This window comes from Falco cherrug, chromosome 1, assembly GCF_023634085.1.
Source record: "Falco cherrug isolate bFalChe1 chromosome 1, bFalChe1.pri, whole genome shotgun sequence".
NCBI lineage: Eukaryota > Metazoa > Chordata > Aves > Falconiformes > Falconidae > Falco > Falco cherrug.
This window is the reverse complement of record NC_073697.1, coordinates 119,861,198-119,877,373: the sequence shown is the minus strand read 5'-3', so window position 1 is coordinate 119,877,373 and position 16,176 is coordinate 119,861,198. Positions and strand designations below refer to the sequence as shown.

General features: G+C 42.1%; 1 protein-coding gene across 1 annotated transcript; it reads left to right on the top strand.

Annotated features, from left to right (window-relative positions):
- Positions 1–3,025: 3,025 nt before the first annotated feature.
- LOC129735706 (uncharacterized) lies at positions 3,026–16,175 on the top strand. The gene is made up of 3 exons (XM_055705967.1): positions 3,026–10,328; positions 14,117–16,084; positions 16,153–16,175. The coding sequence occupies exons 2-3, from the start codon at positions 14,455–14,457 to the stop codon at positions 16,173–16,175; spliced, it is 1,653 nt and encodes a 550-aa protein (XP_055561942.1). The 5' UTR covers positions 3,026–10,328; positions 14,117–14,454.
- Position 16,176: the final 1 nt, after the last annotated feature.

Sequence of the window (16,176 nt, the reverse complement as noted above, 5' to 3'; positions counted from 1 at the left end):
TTTCTGATCAGAGGATTCAGCTGCTGCCAGTCTCCTTGAGTTTTGTGCCTACCTCTGCTTTTCACTTGAACTTGTCTGGGATCCGATAGAAGCTTGCTGTCTCCTCTCCAAGAGCTAATGCTTAATGCTTGCAAGCACTGTGAGGGTTCATTGGCCCTTATTAACACTCTTGCTAGTAAGGCTTTGGCAGTGCTCTCCCCTTCTTCTTCTTTATGCAGTCTCATTGGGATCTGGCACTGTAAAGTGCCCCTTTGCTGCAGGAGCTGAGCTGCTGTTAATGCTGGCTGCCAGTGCTTGAAAAAATCCTTTCTTATAGCCATGCTGGCAGCATGTGCCCTAACCCTTGCAGACCTGTTTCTCTGCAGAGGGGAGAGTCTTGGATCACAACTAAAGAACAGCCTGAATTTTCCACATCTAAATACACATTTTAGGCACCTAATATGGGGACACTGTTCTATAGTGGCCCGAGTTTTAGGTCAAATGCTTTCTTGTAATGTGAGCTCTTTTATAGGGTTGCATATTTGGTGCCAAAATTCTCTAGTCCTAGAAAAGCTCTGCCTGGGGCTCTTTTTTTTTTTTAAAAAAAAAACTTTTTAAGAGTAATGCAAGCTTTCCTCAGATGTTTAGCAACTGACTATTTGCTGAATTTGTCTAACAATTCTATTAGAAGAACATAGTTGGAAGGAAAAGTATTTTTCATCTTAGTCATAAGGCCTGAGGCATGTCTGTTAAGCGAGAGAATGAAATTTTTTTACAGCTTAATTGGTCTGGTTCTTAGAATATGGTTTGTATCTATTGCAGCTAGAATAAATGCATGCCTGGACTGTAGTCCTAAGCCTGCAAAGCACGTTGCTGCCTATGTAGCCTCATGAACTGGGATGTCTTTAATGAGAGCAGGACTGGGATCTGGTGTTAAATTGGCACAGCTGAAGAATGAGACAGACTTTAGTAGAAGTTTTCTTCTAACACCCAACAGTCCTTGCTAAGTCACATTATTTGACTTGGTGATCTCTCTCAAGCAAAGGCTAAGGCTGTGTTGCAACCCTAGCTGATTCCCTGAGGTAAGCCAGGGGGAGAGGACAGATTCCTTCAATACCTGTCACAGAAAAGTTGATGCCTTTACTAGCAGCCACAAGCCCCAAGTGCTTGGACTATTTCCATGCAGCACATCGACCTCTTCCTCCAACATTATGATGATGGGGTGTTTGATGACTTTTCCAGATTAGGCACAACTTAAGAGGACCAGCAAAACCCTATGTGAAAAGGCTGCTGTAGTAGCAGGGATAGCCCTCAAGTTCATCCTACTGTTGATTAATTTGTTCCATCTATTGCTTGGGTAGAAATGGTCCCTCTTGAGCAGAGCCCCTTACCAAACACATTGGGGTAATTGTTTATGTTTGAGGAAGGGCCTTTTATACGTACTGTGCCTGTGGAGATGGGTAGACTGAGGTGACCTGGGTTTCTCTGGTGGCAGGTGCAAGATCTACAGTGATAATAGTAAATGATTGCTGGGAAAGGGGATTATTTTCTCCACTTAACTAGTTTACCCTTTAGTTCGTCTTCCCCATGACATGGGAAGTGAAGTGAATGCTTTTCTCAGTGCAAGTGGTCGTTTTGCACTGACTGGCTGTCTGTAGCAGTGAGACTGCGTAGGCTTACCTGTCGGGAAAGAGGGCTGAGGCCACAGCTGTGTGTCAGCAGAGAAGTGCAAGTTTCTTCCCTTCTTCTCTGGGTGCTCCACAGCCTCCTGAGAGAGGCGAGTCTTTGCTGCTTTTTATCCTTCCTGTAACTATGGCCTCTGTGTTTCCAGAGTGGGAGGGCTGAACCTGCCTGCGCACAGCAGGTTCGCAGCCCTCTCCTGCTGCTTCGCCTCAGAGCCTTGACAGCCCTGAGGCGCTCGGGTAACGCGCTACGCCTCGAGTGCTGCCCCCCCTCCCCGCGGCTCTGCCGTCTCCTCAGAGCGGGGTGCGGCGCGCGGCGGCTTTTCCCGCCCTTTTTCCCGCCGGGCGGAGGCGGCAGGGGGCGCCGCCCGCCGTGGCCGCTCCTGTCAGGGAGCGCGCGCCGGGCCGGCCGTCCCCTCAGGGCAGCTTCCCCGTGCGTGCAGGCTGGCACTGCCGCCTCTCTCGAGGGTACGCCACTAAAAACTCCTGTGGTAATGGTGGAACGAGGGCTCCAGGGCAGTCCCAGGAGGCACCTTTGTTCCCCAAAAAACATGCTAAAGCGTCTGGGTGAGTCCAGCACAGCTGCCACCATTTGAATACCTTCTGAGCACGGTATAGATGTGTAAAATACTTCACCTTCCTGATACTTTACCCTCAAGCTGGGCAGCAGAGGATCAGCAGTGCTGTTCCTTATACTGCCTTTGCAGTAGCTTCTGCTTTTGCTGCCTAGAACAGGGCTGTGAAAGCTCCAAAGCGATAAAGGTGGGAGATGGGCAAGACAAGTAAGTCTTAAACCACCAGCAGAAAAGGAGATTGCCCTGGTGTTGGCAGTCACTGTGTAAACAAACTCCTTGTTTTCCTTTCACATCTCCTGAAGATGCGCTTTTTATGAATGTCGACTGAACTGCGGGGATGGCAGGAGGAGGGTTGCTGGGAGCACAGCAGGGACAGGTGAGCTAAAAGGCTCCTTGCGCTTGTGGCCTGTTTCAGTAGAGGGGAAAGTAGCTAAAAAGATACTTGGATGCGTGGCTGTTACCACTGCACACCTCTTCCCCAGCTAAATATGTAGAGACTGCTGCTTTCTACCTCTTTGTGGCATGGCTTTTTTGTCTAGAGCTAGGTTATATTTTAAAACGGCTTTTGGTGAGGGGCCTCTCGTTAAGATGTGTGGTCCTGAACACTTGCTGATAGCAGTCAGGGAGTCACCCTGGCTAGGAAGGACCTGTACCTCCATGGGCAGAGCCCAGCCTGTCACTGACTCTTCCCCTTCAGAAGATACGGATCTCGTCTTCCTGTATGCTCCTGTGGCAAATGAGTCTGTACATTATGTGCTTATTCCTAAAGAGACTCTGAATGTTGTTCATTTGTTTAAAGTCAATGTTCTGTTCTTTGCTTTTACTTGGGGCAGGGACTTCAAGAAATGAAGCTTGAATTCTGCTCACGCTTTCCATCCTTAAAGGGAACTTTGCTTTATCGGATTGCTAGGCTGAGCTCTTAAAAACAAACAAACAAACAAGAAAAAATCAAAACAAGAAATCTGCTACACAAGGACATCACTGAGCTGCTGAACACAACCCCAAAGTCAGATGTTACAGCTCAATTCCTGCTGGAGGTAAGATTCCAAGGAAGCAGAGAATATGGCAGGTTCAAGTAAAGACTTGGTGTTATTTTAGGAGAACCCACTAGCTTAGGCAGTATAATTGATTTGAAAGTGGTTTAAGCTGTTGCTGAGGGATCTTTATTCCAAATGGCAAAGTCTGAAGATTATTGGATTTGGAAGAATGTCTGTCATGCTAACCACAGGATTGGAATTTGGGAGAGGTATTCTTAAAGGGTGTGATCATTCTACAGACAAATACATCCTCCTATCTTTATTCTGACACAGATAAGACCAGAGATGAAATGTAGGCTTGTGACCAAAGGAGGTATGGTAGCTCTTAATTGGTTTGATGGCCTGTGATGCTGTCACTGCGGTTGTCTAAAAAAAAAATTGGATTTGTTCACCCAGTGTGGAAGAGCCAATTGACACAGAATTGAGGTGTTTCTTAATTACAACACAAAGCTGGGGGTTAGGTGGTAGTTCACAAAGCAAATCCAAAACTCCAAAGAACAAGAATAATATTTATACAGTCTAGTTATACCTATGTATTTTCCAAACTCTCCCTAAAAGATACTATAGGTATTTAGTTCTGCATAGTGGGTTTCTGTTGGTCTATACATCTGTATACAGCGTCAATTTCAAGTTACAGTGTATTTTTAATTTACCACGCAAGTGTGAGGGAGGCGGGGAGTGAGTATTTTAGTACTGAATTGAGTTGTGATCTCCCCCTGCTGCATTTACCTTTCCCTTAGTTACAGTCTCATCCTGATGACTTGTCTTTTTTGCAATTAACTGGCTGTTGGCACCTTCTGGGGTAGGATGTTCCCCTTATCAAGCTGGTAGTTCTTCTTCAAGGTCACAGTCACTAATATAAAGTTACAGATATATGATTACTTAACTTCACTAGAAATGAACCGTGTCATGTTGACAACAATAATATAATGGGAATTGAATGCATAGCTAGACATCACTGTGACAATTTGCTCACAGTTCTGACCTGATGATATTTGCCTGTACTTTGATTATAGGAAGAAATTCTGAATGCCAATAAACAGTAATGAGGTTTAAAAAAAAATCCACGTCAAGGAAATTCTGTTCTGTCAAGCCCACGAGGCATACTTTCTACTATAGAATTAACCCTTAAAAAAACTGGTTTAATTTGATACCTAGTTAACTTGCTGAAGATTCTACAGCAGTTAGCAATGCCTCAGTCCTAACGGCTCCAAAATCACAGAAAGAAGGCTTTACTAAAAGCAGTCTGAGAGTTCAGGCACTGTGACTTTTGCTGTGCAGCATTCAGGGTCCATCCTTAAAAAGTCTGGTTTTGACTATGATTAGTGGGACACAAGAACTTCAAAGTGAAATGATATCATGTCACCTCTTTGAAGTGCATTGCCATTTCAAAGACTGTAACCTTGAGCTGGATGGAAGCCACTCCTAGTCTGTTTAATGTCATCACATAGGCAGAGAGATTCCTCCCTGCTGTTCTCTGTGCCCATTCAACTGTTACTTAGATGTTTGTTAAACCATTAGAAAACCTTGAGGGCAAGATCTTCATCTAGCAATTTTTTTTTCAGTGCACAAGAAAAATTGCTGATTTCTCAGTAAGCTCTCATCCCAGCCATAAATGAATGTATCAGAGCTCCATGTGCCCGATTAGTTAATAAGATGGGAGGCAGGTACCATTAACACTGATAGATTTTCTTTGATGGGAAGCAGCAGGTAGTAGCTGTGATCTTTGTTTTGTAAGACTGAACAGACTTGGTTCAGCAGGTTGACTTGCTCACTGATGTGCTTGTCTTAGGACTGCTTATGCACAGAAAGGGAACTTTCCATTAGAATGTACACTGCATGAAAGTGACTCAAATTCTATAAACCATTTCCTTGTTAAAGTGATATCTGTTGAGAGGTATTTATTACTTATGAGGATATCTCCTGTGCATAGGGAGACATGAAACCTCTCGTAAAATGAATAGGGATCTAGCTACAGAAGATTAAGGAAATTAAATATCTGCAGTGGAACGGAGCACAAGATACCAACAGGCTTGTTAATATTAAATGGAAGAATATGTTCATCATTCTATAAAATAAATGGAAAGTTTTGGAGGCAATGCCCTTGGAGAAGCGTCTTTGAGTGTGTCTTCTAATGCCTAGCTAGGCAAACAGCTCCCAGTTTGTCCCAGATCTTTGGTAGCAAAGCATAATAAGAGTACCTGTGCTTGCAAAACTGTAAAGACAATATAACAGAGCACAAAAAGGATGAGTGGCCCAATATCACACTACAGTTTCTGTTGTTGCACTATAGAGTAATCTGTTTTTGACAGAGCATCTGTCAAAGTTTCAAATGTAAACCTTCTTCTAGGTACTCTAATCTCCTTGTGTTCTTGTTTTGATTCCTTCTTGGATCTTAGGAGCCCTAAAAGAGTTTCACATCTGTGATGTCACTGCTAAGAGCTGTTCTGCCCTCCTGTGTCATTTGTTCCTGCTCCCTTTTTTCTCCTAGTAATATGTGTGCTTTTCAGTTTTATTTTTAACTATGTTAAAATTTCGCTGAATCAGTCAACTGAACCAATACCTTATGATCTTACCTTGTGGTCCGGAGTAAAGGAATAACCAGCAAGAGCAACTGCAAACAAGTGGGCCCATTCATTTAAGAGGAAGCTTACCATTAGGTCAGCTGACCTGTAGGGTCAAATGACACCGAGATGACCACCAGAAGTGGTGCAAAGGAAATGACTGAGAAATATGGAAGACACTGGAAGGAAGAAAAGGCCCATTTCACATGGCAGTCATAAAGTCAGTTTAGCTGTAACAGGAAACCTCACCCTAGCTGCATGATTCCTTCTACCTTTATCTCTAAAAGCTCATTAGCATCTGCTGGGAATTTTCAAATACCTGGTTGTAATCATTTCAGTATGGACAATCTAACTTTCAACTTTGATCCCTTGATTTATACTTCAGGGGCTATGATGCTTTCTGCAGAGAAGTCATTTCTCATGGGAGAACAGGCCCCATGGGCAGCCACACACCAGGGCTGTAGGCCACACAGTTGGAAAGTCTCTTGAATTCACGTATAATTGGTTTGAAAAACAGTTCAGATCCAGGGGATTTCACTGACTCAAATGAGTTCTGTATCAAACCCATGGTTCCCAGCTATGCAGAAAAGGGGAATGGGAACAAGGACTGCTCCATATTTGAGGCCACCGAGGCACCTCAGTGTGCTCAGTGAAAAGGAAGTATGATGGAAGCACAAGATCACATCCTCTTTAGTTACACTCTAGCTACCACAGGACACAGCAGCAGTGACAATGCAAGTAGAATGACATGTAGGCCTGTTTGCTGGTTTCTAATCATGCCACAGTTCCTGCTGTTGTCATTACTCTACCAGTTATTCACTGTTACCTGCTATGATTACCAAACCAGCAAGATTAAAGTTAGTACAGGCTTGCCTGGCCTTGCATTTTCTGTTTGCTCTTTTTAGACACTAACTACAGAGGTAGGTCAGGGGATTAAAAGGAAGAAGCCTGATCTGTATCTTAGCATAGTGCTGAGTCTTTCAGCTCAGACGCAAATAAAGTCTGTCACTCCAGTAGGGTGTAATACCATCTGTACAGTGTGTTGGGCTGCCATTCTGGCTGACCTCTGGTTAGGGGCCATGGGATGCTGGCTTCCAGCGTAACAGGATCTTCCAGCCTCATTGAAAGGCAGACAACTGGGCAACAAAGTGCTCCTGAAATATTCAAGGAGGCTGTTTTCAAACCTATGTAACTTAATTGTTTTGGTTTCTTCTTGCAATCATGAATACTTTATTTAGCTTCCTCAGGTTATTGCTTAGGGAAGAGGACCTTGGAAACCTTTTATCTCATCTTAGAATAGCTGGAAGAAAAGAGCAGAGGCATTACCAGTCTGAAGTAGTGAAAGGCCAGGAATTCTCTCTCAATAGCCTGGGGTACGGGCTCAAGGGAGAATGTTTTCTGTCTATATGACACAGCATGTGATATGGAAGGATCAGAATTTTATATTAATGCAATAAGACCTAGGTGGGGGGAAAAAAACACTAAAAAGAGAAAGATATTTTAATAACAGCCTTATAAGTTTCAGGGTCTTGACTGGATTGTCAATTCTACTTGCTGTAGAATAAAACCAAGAATAGACCTTATTTATAAATTTATCAAGTTTCATTTTAAAAGTAGTTAGGAACAGCATTGACCAGCTCCCTTACCTGAACTACTACCAAACAAACAAGGTGGTTGTGAATTTATGCAGTATCATTTCTCTGATAGATCAGGACCAGTTTCTACTCTCTTATTCATGTGATTTAGGCTTTTTTTTTTTTTAATTTAGTTAACTTCTTATCTCTCTTTTCTGCAATAGCACCAATTCCTTTTTTTATGTAGTTGACTTAAGAAGAATTTGCAGTAAAAAGATGGATCTGATGTATTATCACTCTTAATAACGTTTTAAAATAATAGCGGCTGAAAGGACCCGATATGTTGCATAAATGAAGGAATTTTTAGGAAACTGGGGAGCCTTATACTTCCTCAAGGAATGTAGCCTTCTGTTCCTTCCATCTGCTGCTGGATTCCCTGGTCAAAGCAGTTACTTGAAGGTAAAAGGGCTTTTAAGTCAGAGGAGCCGGCCAGCTGGAAATTCCCCTTGGTACTGGCATCCCTGGGTAGCACGTAACTGGCAAAGACTGTGTACTCCCAGCTCCTTACGGCACCCAGTATTGCCTTCTCAACCCTGTGTGTCCAGACAGAAAGGGGCAGAGAAGGGCAGTAAAACTGGGAAACTGTAAACAAGATTTTAATTCCAAAGATGACTTAATTGTCATTACGTGTACCAAGTATTGAGGGTGCTGTGCATGAGGGCAAGTTGTGTCAGTGTTCATACTCTTGTCTGAAGTGAATCTGTCTTGTTACTGAAGTGATGACTTGGGCAAAACTACATGGTAAATCAGTGGTTGAGGCAGGCATTGAACCCCAGTCCTGGGCCACAAATTCCACTGTCCAGTCTGCTTAGGGATCTGGAGCTGAAACATGGAAATGTTTCATCTTTCCTAGTGCTTACCTCCCCATCCCTTAAAAATATATGAACAAACCGCCAGCATCTTGCTAGAAGCACTTTAAAAGACAAACAACTGCAGTGTTTAGGCAGGGCAGAGAATTCAGGTTAGAGGTGCTGAGGCAGACAGAATTGAGTCTGAGGTGGAGAGGGAATATTTTCACAGAATCAATTTAACCTTTCTCATCTTCAGTGTAGCTCAAAGCAGGCAGTACTCTCATAAGAAAGTGAACAAGTTCAGTACCTTCATCTTGGCCATCAACCTCAGGCAAGACCCAATCATGCTGTCTGAGACTCATGTCAAATTAGAGAAATCAAAGAAGCAGAGGGCTCCAGTTCTGCCTGGGGTATACAAAGCCTTGAAGATGCTCCAGCTAATAATGGTATAAAGTTTCTTAGAGCTACTTCCTCCTCAGGAGCTGTGAAGAGTTAGACTTTCCAGAGCAGTTTCTCTTCCCTGCCATGCACATATTAGAAGTTTAGAGCTAGGAGCTCCGGGGCTTTTTTTCCAGCTTGGATAAGGAGTTAATGATTCAGCTGACATTCTGGGCTTTACAAAAGAGATCTTTCTTCTCTGCAGAGAGGGATAGAGAGTTGTTGATAAATAATGAATGAAAGAATGTGACAAAATAGTTAACTAAGCTGTTGCTCTACAGGCTCATTCTTATGAGCTAAGAGAAGAGGACCATCCAATGACAGAAAGCTTAGGTAAAGCATATTTCTTAAGTTCTTCAGCTCAGCACCTAGTTTTTATCTTTGTTTCTTAGTGGAGGAGCCCTCGAAGTACACTACAAAACAGTGAAGGTGTTCTTGGAAGGAGATAGGAAAACAGACCCCACCCAAACTAATGCTGCTAAGCATCTGATATCTTAACAGCACTCATCACATTTTATGTTAGGGTCACTTGTTCTGGTTGGCCACACCTGAGTTTAATTTGCTTAGTCTCCAGCTCCTCTGGGAAAGCCTTTCTGGGAGGGGTGAGTGGGTAGAAGGGGACTTCACCAGAAAAGAACCAGGATCATTCTCAGAGTAGTTAAATCGTACACTAACCACACCGCCACTTTGCAACCTCATGAGTGCAGAGAGAGACTGCATGTGCAGGCTGTGTGTACAGACTAGACTCTGTGCATTTGTATTTGCCCTGTTACATGCTTTCTTGAGAAAAACCTAGGAAGGGGAAAACCATCATTGAATTAGACAGCAATGTTGCGTGGGCAGAATCACCTTAACCTGTCTGCAAAAGCTTTGTTTGAAGGGGAGTATGGCTTTATTTTGAAATTTAAGTTGAAAGGAGGTTTAGTCATTCTGCTTGATTTGAGGTGAGATTTAGGCGTTAACAGGACAAAAATGGTGCCAGTTTTGTAGTCTTTTCAGTGCTGAGCTGGAAACTACTTTCCTGTTGTCAGCAAAGTGCTTCGTATTGGCAAGGAGAAAATAGAGGCTAAGCTATCCCTGCTTAGCTCCCTGAAATAAAACTCCAGGGATGCAGAAGAAAGAGGCCTATGACTTAATTCTTTTCACTAGCCTAAGCTCTTATTTAGATAATATTCACTGTGCCTTGTCTGGTAGCCTCTTGCATTATAGCAGACATGTTTTGGTATTGGAATTGACCTTTCCTTTTCAGTCTTTCTTTGGATATGTACCTTGTCATACTAAGTCTGAGCCTGACTCTTGCCTAGGTGAAATCCCACCTCTTCTTTTATCCAAAACTCTGCCAACCAGCTGGTGATATTGCTGGTTGAAAAGTTCAAAGGTACCATGAGAAAGCTTGAATTATTAATGCCACTTTCCTTCCATATGCCTGTCATCATCTGCTGTTTGGGGACAGCCCAGCCAGAATTGATGTTAGACCCCACAGCTGGGCAGGTTTGTAAGGATGCTGGAACAGACTCTAGGCTGCATGGAGACAAGGCACAGGAGAGTGAATATGTTCCCGTATACATGAATATGACCTATGATACACGGTACTGAGAAACTCGCTGGAATCAGGACGGCCAGTGTAGGTATGTTGAAAAAAGCTACTGTGCAGAGTGATAAAGAAGAAGCTTGAGCAATTTGTACAGGTGATTGAAAATAGAAAATGTTAAGAATAAATTCCAAGCATTTCCCTTTAAGATTAATGATTGTACTTTTTCCTCTGTATGAGCTGGGAGAAACCACTATGTTCAGGGAAGTTGAGCCTCACTTCTCTACTGGTCTTAAAATAACAGAATGAGCTATCTGCTCTTATTTTTGTCTCTAGGTTCATGCTGTGTTTCTTAATAACATTGAGGTTCTCCTTTCTCTGATGTAAAGTATTCTTATTTCTTCTGAAAAGGAACAACAAAATTGAATTGTTCTTTTTCCTATAGTGGTTTAGATGAAGCTGGTTTAGTGACAGGAGTTAAAAAACTGATGAGCAGGATCTTTCACCTGCTTCAGTGTGTCCAGCAGGCAGATGGTCCAGAGCAGTTAATCAAAGCAGGTCTGATGTCAAAGGAATTGTTTATATAACCAGTGATTCATCTTACTGTTCCCGGTAATAACAGTGGTGTTACAAAACAATCTGCTCTAAAACCCTGTCTCAGAAGAACTGTGAACTCTTGGTTTTCACATTCTAACCTAGATTCAGACCCTGGGGTCCTATGTTTACCATGAGTCAAACTGAAGTCCTATGTGTCTAAGCTCCCTACAAATTTGTGCATTGTCCTGATCTTCCTTATCAACCAAGTATTGCAGAATTTTTACTTTACAGATGGCTTTAGCTTTCTAGGCACATGACTATATAGCAGTAGTGCATAAAAGCAGACTTTTACTTTTTTTTCTATTTTCTACTGCATTTGGCATTGCAGAGAGGCTGTATCAACTTTAAGTCCCCAGGAGGATAGAATATTAACAACTATTCTGTACTGAGGATTTAGGGTCTAATTCAGCTACCATTAATCTCAGTAACAAAAGTCTTGTTGCAGGATTTAGAGATCTAGGCCACTAGTATTGGTGTATTAAGCAGGGAGGGGGGGCTGAAATAAGGTGACCAGACACCTACATATTATAGTGAGTGCTGTTTAAAGAGAGGGATAAAAGAAGAGGATTTGATGTCAAGAGATGAACTCTGTACTATGCAACATATGTGTCTAAGGTGTTTTGAATAATGTCAACTCTAGACCAGAGCAAAAAAGCAAGTTTAGAGGGAACACAAAAGACATTTATTGCTGAGGAGCCCTTAACTGTACGTAACAGTGCTTTCAGTGCAGCAGCTTTTTGCTCAGCATCAGAGTTGCAACTGGGAAAAAGGGAGAAACTGTTTTTTGCAGTTCTGGAAGATTGTTCTGCTATGCAGAAGAGTACAAAATGGGTAGTATGAAAAAAAAATACATTTTTTTAAAGAAAACCATGTGGTTTACATATTCCTAGTGTGCTTTTTTTAGAGCATCAGCCTTCCCTGGACTCTTTAAATCTCAAATGTGCCTTTGCTGCCCTCCTTGGAGTGATTGAGGTGAGGCAAACTTTGATTCACTGAGTTGTTCTGGGAACAAACTGGTAAAGAACACTGGAACAAAATTTTTCAATGGCTATCTATGCCCTTTTTTTTTTTTTTTTTTTTTTTTTTTTTAAATAACTTGTAAGAGTACTTCGACAAGTGTTAGTCTGCAAGCAAATCATAAGGTATTCTGGAGAGTGGATGGATTTCCACACAGCAGAGTAGGCTGCCTTCTTGATGTACTAAATGTTAAAAATTCTCATTCCTTGACTTTATACTAGCTGCAAAGGGTTTAAAGCTTTATGCTGAGCTGCAATCTTGACTGTGTACTCTTCCCCTCAACCCTCTACCCTAGGGCAAGGAGAGGCCTGTGATGGAAGCAAATTTCAAGAAACCTTGGCCAGAACTCTTTTGGGCTTGTAGCATGTCTATAATAACCAGCAAGGGTTTACTTTTCATTATGGGGAAGAAAACAGTTGTACCATATAGTATAGCTAATTGTCCCACCCCAATCCCACCTCTCAAGAATTCCTCACTGGCCCATGTGTGTCTTTGCAGTCCCCATTACTGTGTACTGGTTTGTTCCTTGCCCATCATTGGCTAATGTAATTTCTAAGGTTTACAAATGCCCCTAACAGGAGGCTTTCAACCCTTTTTTTCTTTGGAAAGATGTTGCAGACAGTTGGGTTTCCTTGCTATAAGATTTTTCCTTAGTCCCACTCTCCTCTTTCGTTCACCTCCAAGTTTTCCTTTCTTTGGTCCATCATTTCCTTTCAGTTATGCCTTTACTGTTTTCTGGTTTGGACCTTTGCCTTGAAGTGTTTAGTGACTGGGGAATAAAAACCAGGCTCAGCCATTAGCACGTCATTCAGACAAATGGCTAGAAGTGGAGTCTGGAGCCCAAGTGGTATTTTAGTCTGTCTGAAGCAGCAAGAGGTTGACTCATAAAATAAAGGATCTTTAAAACTGGAAAGGATAGAAGTGATATTTTCCAACAGGCTGAAAGGTCAGGACTAATCCTTTGGGCACTTTTACATCCTTTATTTCCTGTCTATTTTTAGAGGAAAGAGAGAGAGATAAGCAATGCTGATTACCACTTAGAATACTGAACATTTTCTAGCCTGTCAGCTAACAGCGCACTCGGGAGGAGTTGTGTGAAGATGTTGCTACATAGTGGAGTAATACTTGCTTTTTACTTCTTGCTCAGTTAGGCAGATCCTGGAAGGCATTGAACACTTGTTCATGGAACAGACCATTCAAAACTAGCCCCAACATGCTAAAAGAACAGATGGAGTCAAGCAATTTCACGGACAGGCACCAGGCCTGTATTTGGGGTATAAGGAGTTGCTAGGATTTATGCAGTGTGTTTTTGCAGTACAGTTACATATCAAGAAAAATCCTGATGTAGAATCAGAATGATTTGAAAATCCTTTTGCTGTGGGCAACATACACTGTCTTAAAAAAACCCCAAACAAACAAACCAATATTCTGTCAGTATTTTATGTCTTCAGAAGCAATTCTGAAATGTAGACTTATGCTATAAAGTTAACCTAGTCTCAACTGCATTTTCCTGCAGAGATTATCAGTTTACATGATTGGATTGTTAGTGTTGTTGTCTATTGCATTTCTTTTTCTACCACTTTATTTCATCTCTCTTTTCCCCATTCCTCATTAATTTCCTATTTATTTAGCCTTCTTTCTGGTAAGGTTTCAGGAGAGCTGTTCAGGGACAGACATTGTCTGCTATGAGAGCTGTCTTCCTCATAGGTTTTGCTGTTTGGTCTAAATTGTTTTAATGACAGGTCAAATCTTGAATATGATCTGTTCATTAATGTCCTTCTCTTGCACTGCAGAAAAATTAGAAGATTATCCCCTGGAAAATTAGATACTACTTAGTGGTAATTAAAATTATATTTAAATTTACCAAGTACTTACTTGGTAAGAGACAAGTGAAAAATAATAAACACAAAAAATAGGGCTTATATTTTTACATCCTTTCTACTAATTACGTATCAGCTCAGCTTGCACAGATTCTAGTGCTGTAGTATCAGTTCAGCTTGTACAGTCTGAGTTAATTTTTTTTTAACAATCAGTTGTGGTCTTTTCCGTTCTACTCAGTGATACAGCATCTACTCAGTATTGTGTATTTTCAGCTTACAAGCCAGTGTTGTTCATATAGGTCCAACTGTGATTCTGCATACCTAGGAAACGGAGTTAAATATTTACTGTTTATTTATTTGACATAGATCATTAGTTATGTTCCTCTCTTCAGCACTAAGGTGGCTATTGGAGAAGCAAAAAGTGAAATACTAACTTTTTCTTAAACTACAGCGTGGCCAAACCTTTGTCAACTGCGGAAAATCACAGACATTCATTCATTCAGTTGCCTGTACATGACTGGCCTCTGGCAAGAGTCCTAATAGAAGAAGAAAATAAGGATAATGGCAAAATAAAACAGAGATTAACCTGGAACAGGACAGTCAGTTTGGCACCCCTCAGCTGTGCAGGTATGGTTCTGCAAACATTTCTTTGGCTTTATAGAAATGAGGTATATTACCACTTAGGAGGATCTGGCCTCTCTTTGTAGCTTATTTCACAGCAAAATACACAATGTTTCCTTTCATAGGTGATTTGAGGTAAACCCTCACATACTCCTGAACACTGGAGAAATGCCTCCTTCCCGATCCAAGACTCGGCACAAAAAGTCTGGAGAAGAGAAAGTGCTGTGTTGTGACAAAAAGGAAAACTCCCCAGGGGATTCAAAGATCTACTGTGGGAGACGGCGGGAAGGTAAGAGAGGCCAGCTGAAGAAGGGTAAAGAGTCATTGCCTGAACAAGATGACACACCTGAAAAAGACCCCTTAAAAAGCCAGAGACTGGTGATGCTTCAGGGAAGCAAGGAAAATGGCCACAAAAATTTATTTCAGGGAAAAAGAGCCTACAAGAGAAATGATAAAAGAGAATCTGGTTTGGGGAGAAAACATGGAGAACAGTTAGTGTCCAAGCTGCAGGGGAAAAAAGGAAAGGCCTGCAAGCAGCAGGAAATGACACCAGGACAAGGAAGTGAGGACAGTAGTGATAAGGAGGAAAAAGGCACCACAAACAGCAAGAAACACAGTTTTAAAAAGAAGTGTGGAAAGCGTCTTGCTGTTAGTGAAAAAGTCACAGAGTCAGGGTCTGTGAAGTCAATCGCAGTGCAAAGTGTTGAAGGCTCTTTTCAGAAACATGACTCACCACAGAAGGCACACAATGCCAGGTCTAGGGAGAAGCACAATGGGAATCATGGCTTTGAGGAAGCTTCTGAGCAGAAGTCAGGTTCTCAATCCCAAGGCAGTGTGGCACAGGGGAAAGGTGTGAGAACTGGGAAAAGGGAAGCTGGAAAACATACCAGGATTATTGTCACTGAAAGTGCAGAAGAAAATATCCTGGAAACCTCAGGTGACTCCTGCTCTAACTCCAGCAGTGAAGGCCATTGGACCCACAAAAAAAGTACAAAAGAGACTGTAGCTGAAAGCACTGCAAGTAGTGAAGAAACAAGTAGTTCTTCAGAGGAAGATGGCATCAGTGAGGAAGAAGCCATGCTGGAAGATCCTTCTGTGGCTGAAGGAAAAGGCTACAAGGAACTGCTTGATGGAAGCAATGAAGCATCTGTGGAAACTGAAAGGGAGCAGGTGACCACAGATGGAAGGAATGAATCTGAGGATGAAGGCACTAACTTTGCAGGATTGGAGGCAGAGGAGAAAATGAAGAAGCAAGATGACATGCCAAGACAACTGAAATCTATTCTAGCTGAGAGCAGTGAGGAAGATGATGATGTAAACATTTCAGGATTCCAACTCAAAAGTCTTAAAAATAGAGAAGATGGCAATAATGAAGTAGGCAAGGAAAATATATTAGAAAATTACAAAGTTCAAGATGCATCAAAAGATACACATGATAATTCTGACAGCAATGGGGAGAACAGCACTGAAGAGAGCATTTACAAAGGCAAAGAAAATGCAACAAACCAACCACTGCGTAGTGCTGTGAAAGCAAAACTCCTTGTTCGCCTTAGCAAAGTACTTCAGGGAACTGAACAGGAAGAGAAGGTGAACAGTGAAGGCAGTGCACTGGAAGGTAGCCCTTTGCTCTCCAAGCAGCAGATGATATTGAAAGAGAAATCTGGGAGGTGTGAGATGGCAGAACAAGGTAAAGTGGTGGGACATACACAGAGAGACAGTTCATCACATTGCAGCAAGCAGAAGTTAGCAGCGATGATACTTACAAAGAAACACTCTTCTCAATCCCAAATCCTCCTCAGTCTGAAAAACAAACATAAAAATGCTGAGACCAAACTATTAACAAGCTGTAAACCAAATCCTGTCCAGATGGCTTTAGAAACCAACTCTGAC

What these genes read in the sequence shown, in the direction of transcription:
- LOC129735706 (XM_055705967.1), top strand. Translation starts at nt 14,455, where the DNA reads ATGCCTCCTTCCCGATCCAAGACTCGGCACAAAAAGTCTGGAGAAGAG. An exon ending in TCAATCCCAAATCCTCCTCA is followed by an intron (nt 16,085 to 16,152) that starts GTCTGAAAAACA and finishes AATCCTGTCCAG; the next exon opens with ATGGCTTTAGAAACCAACTC.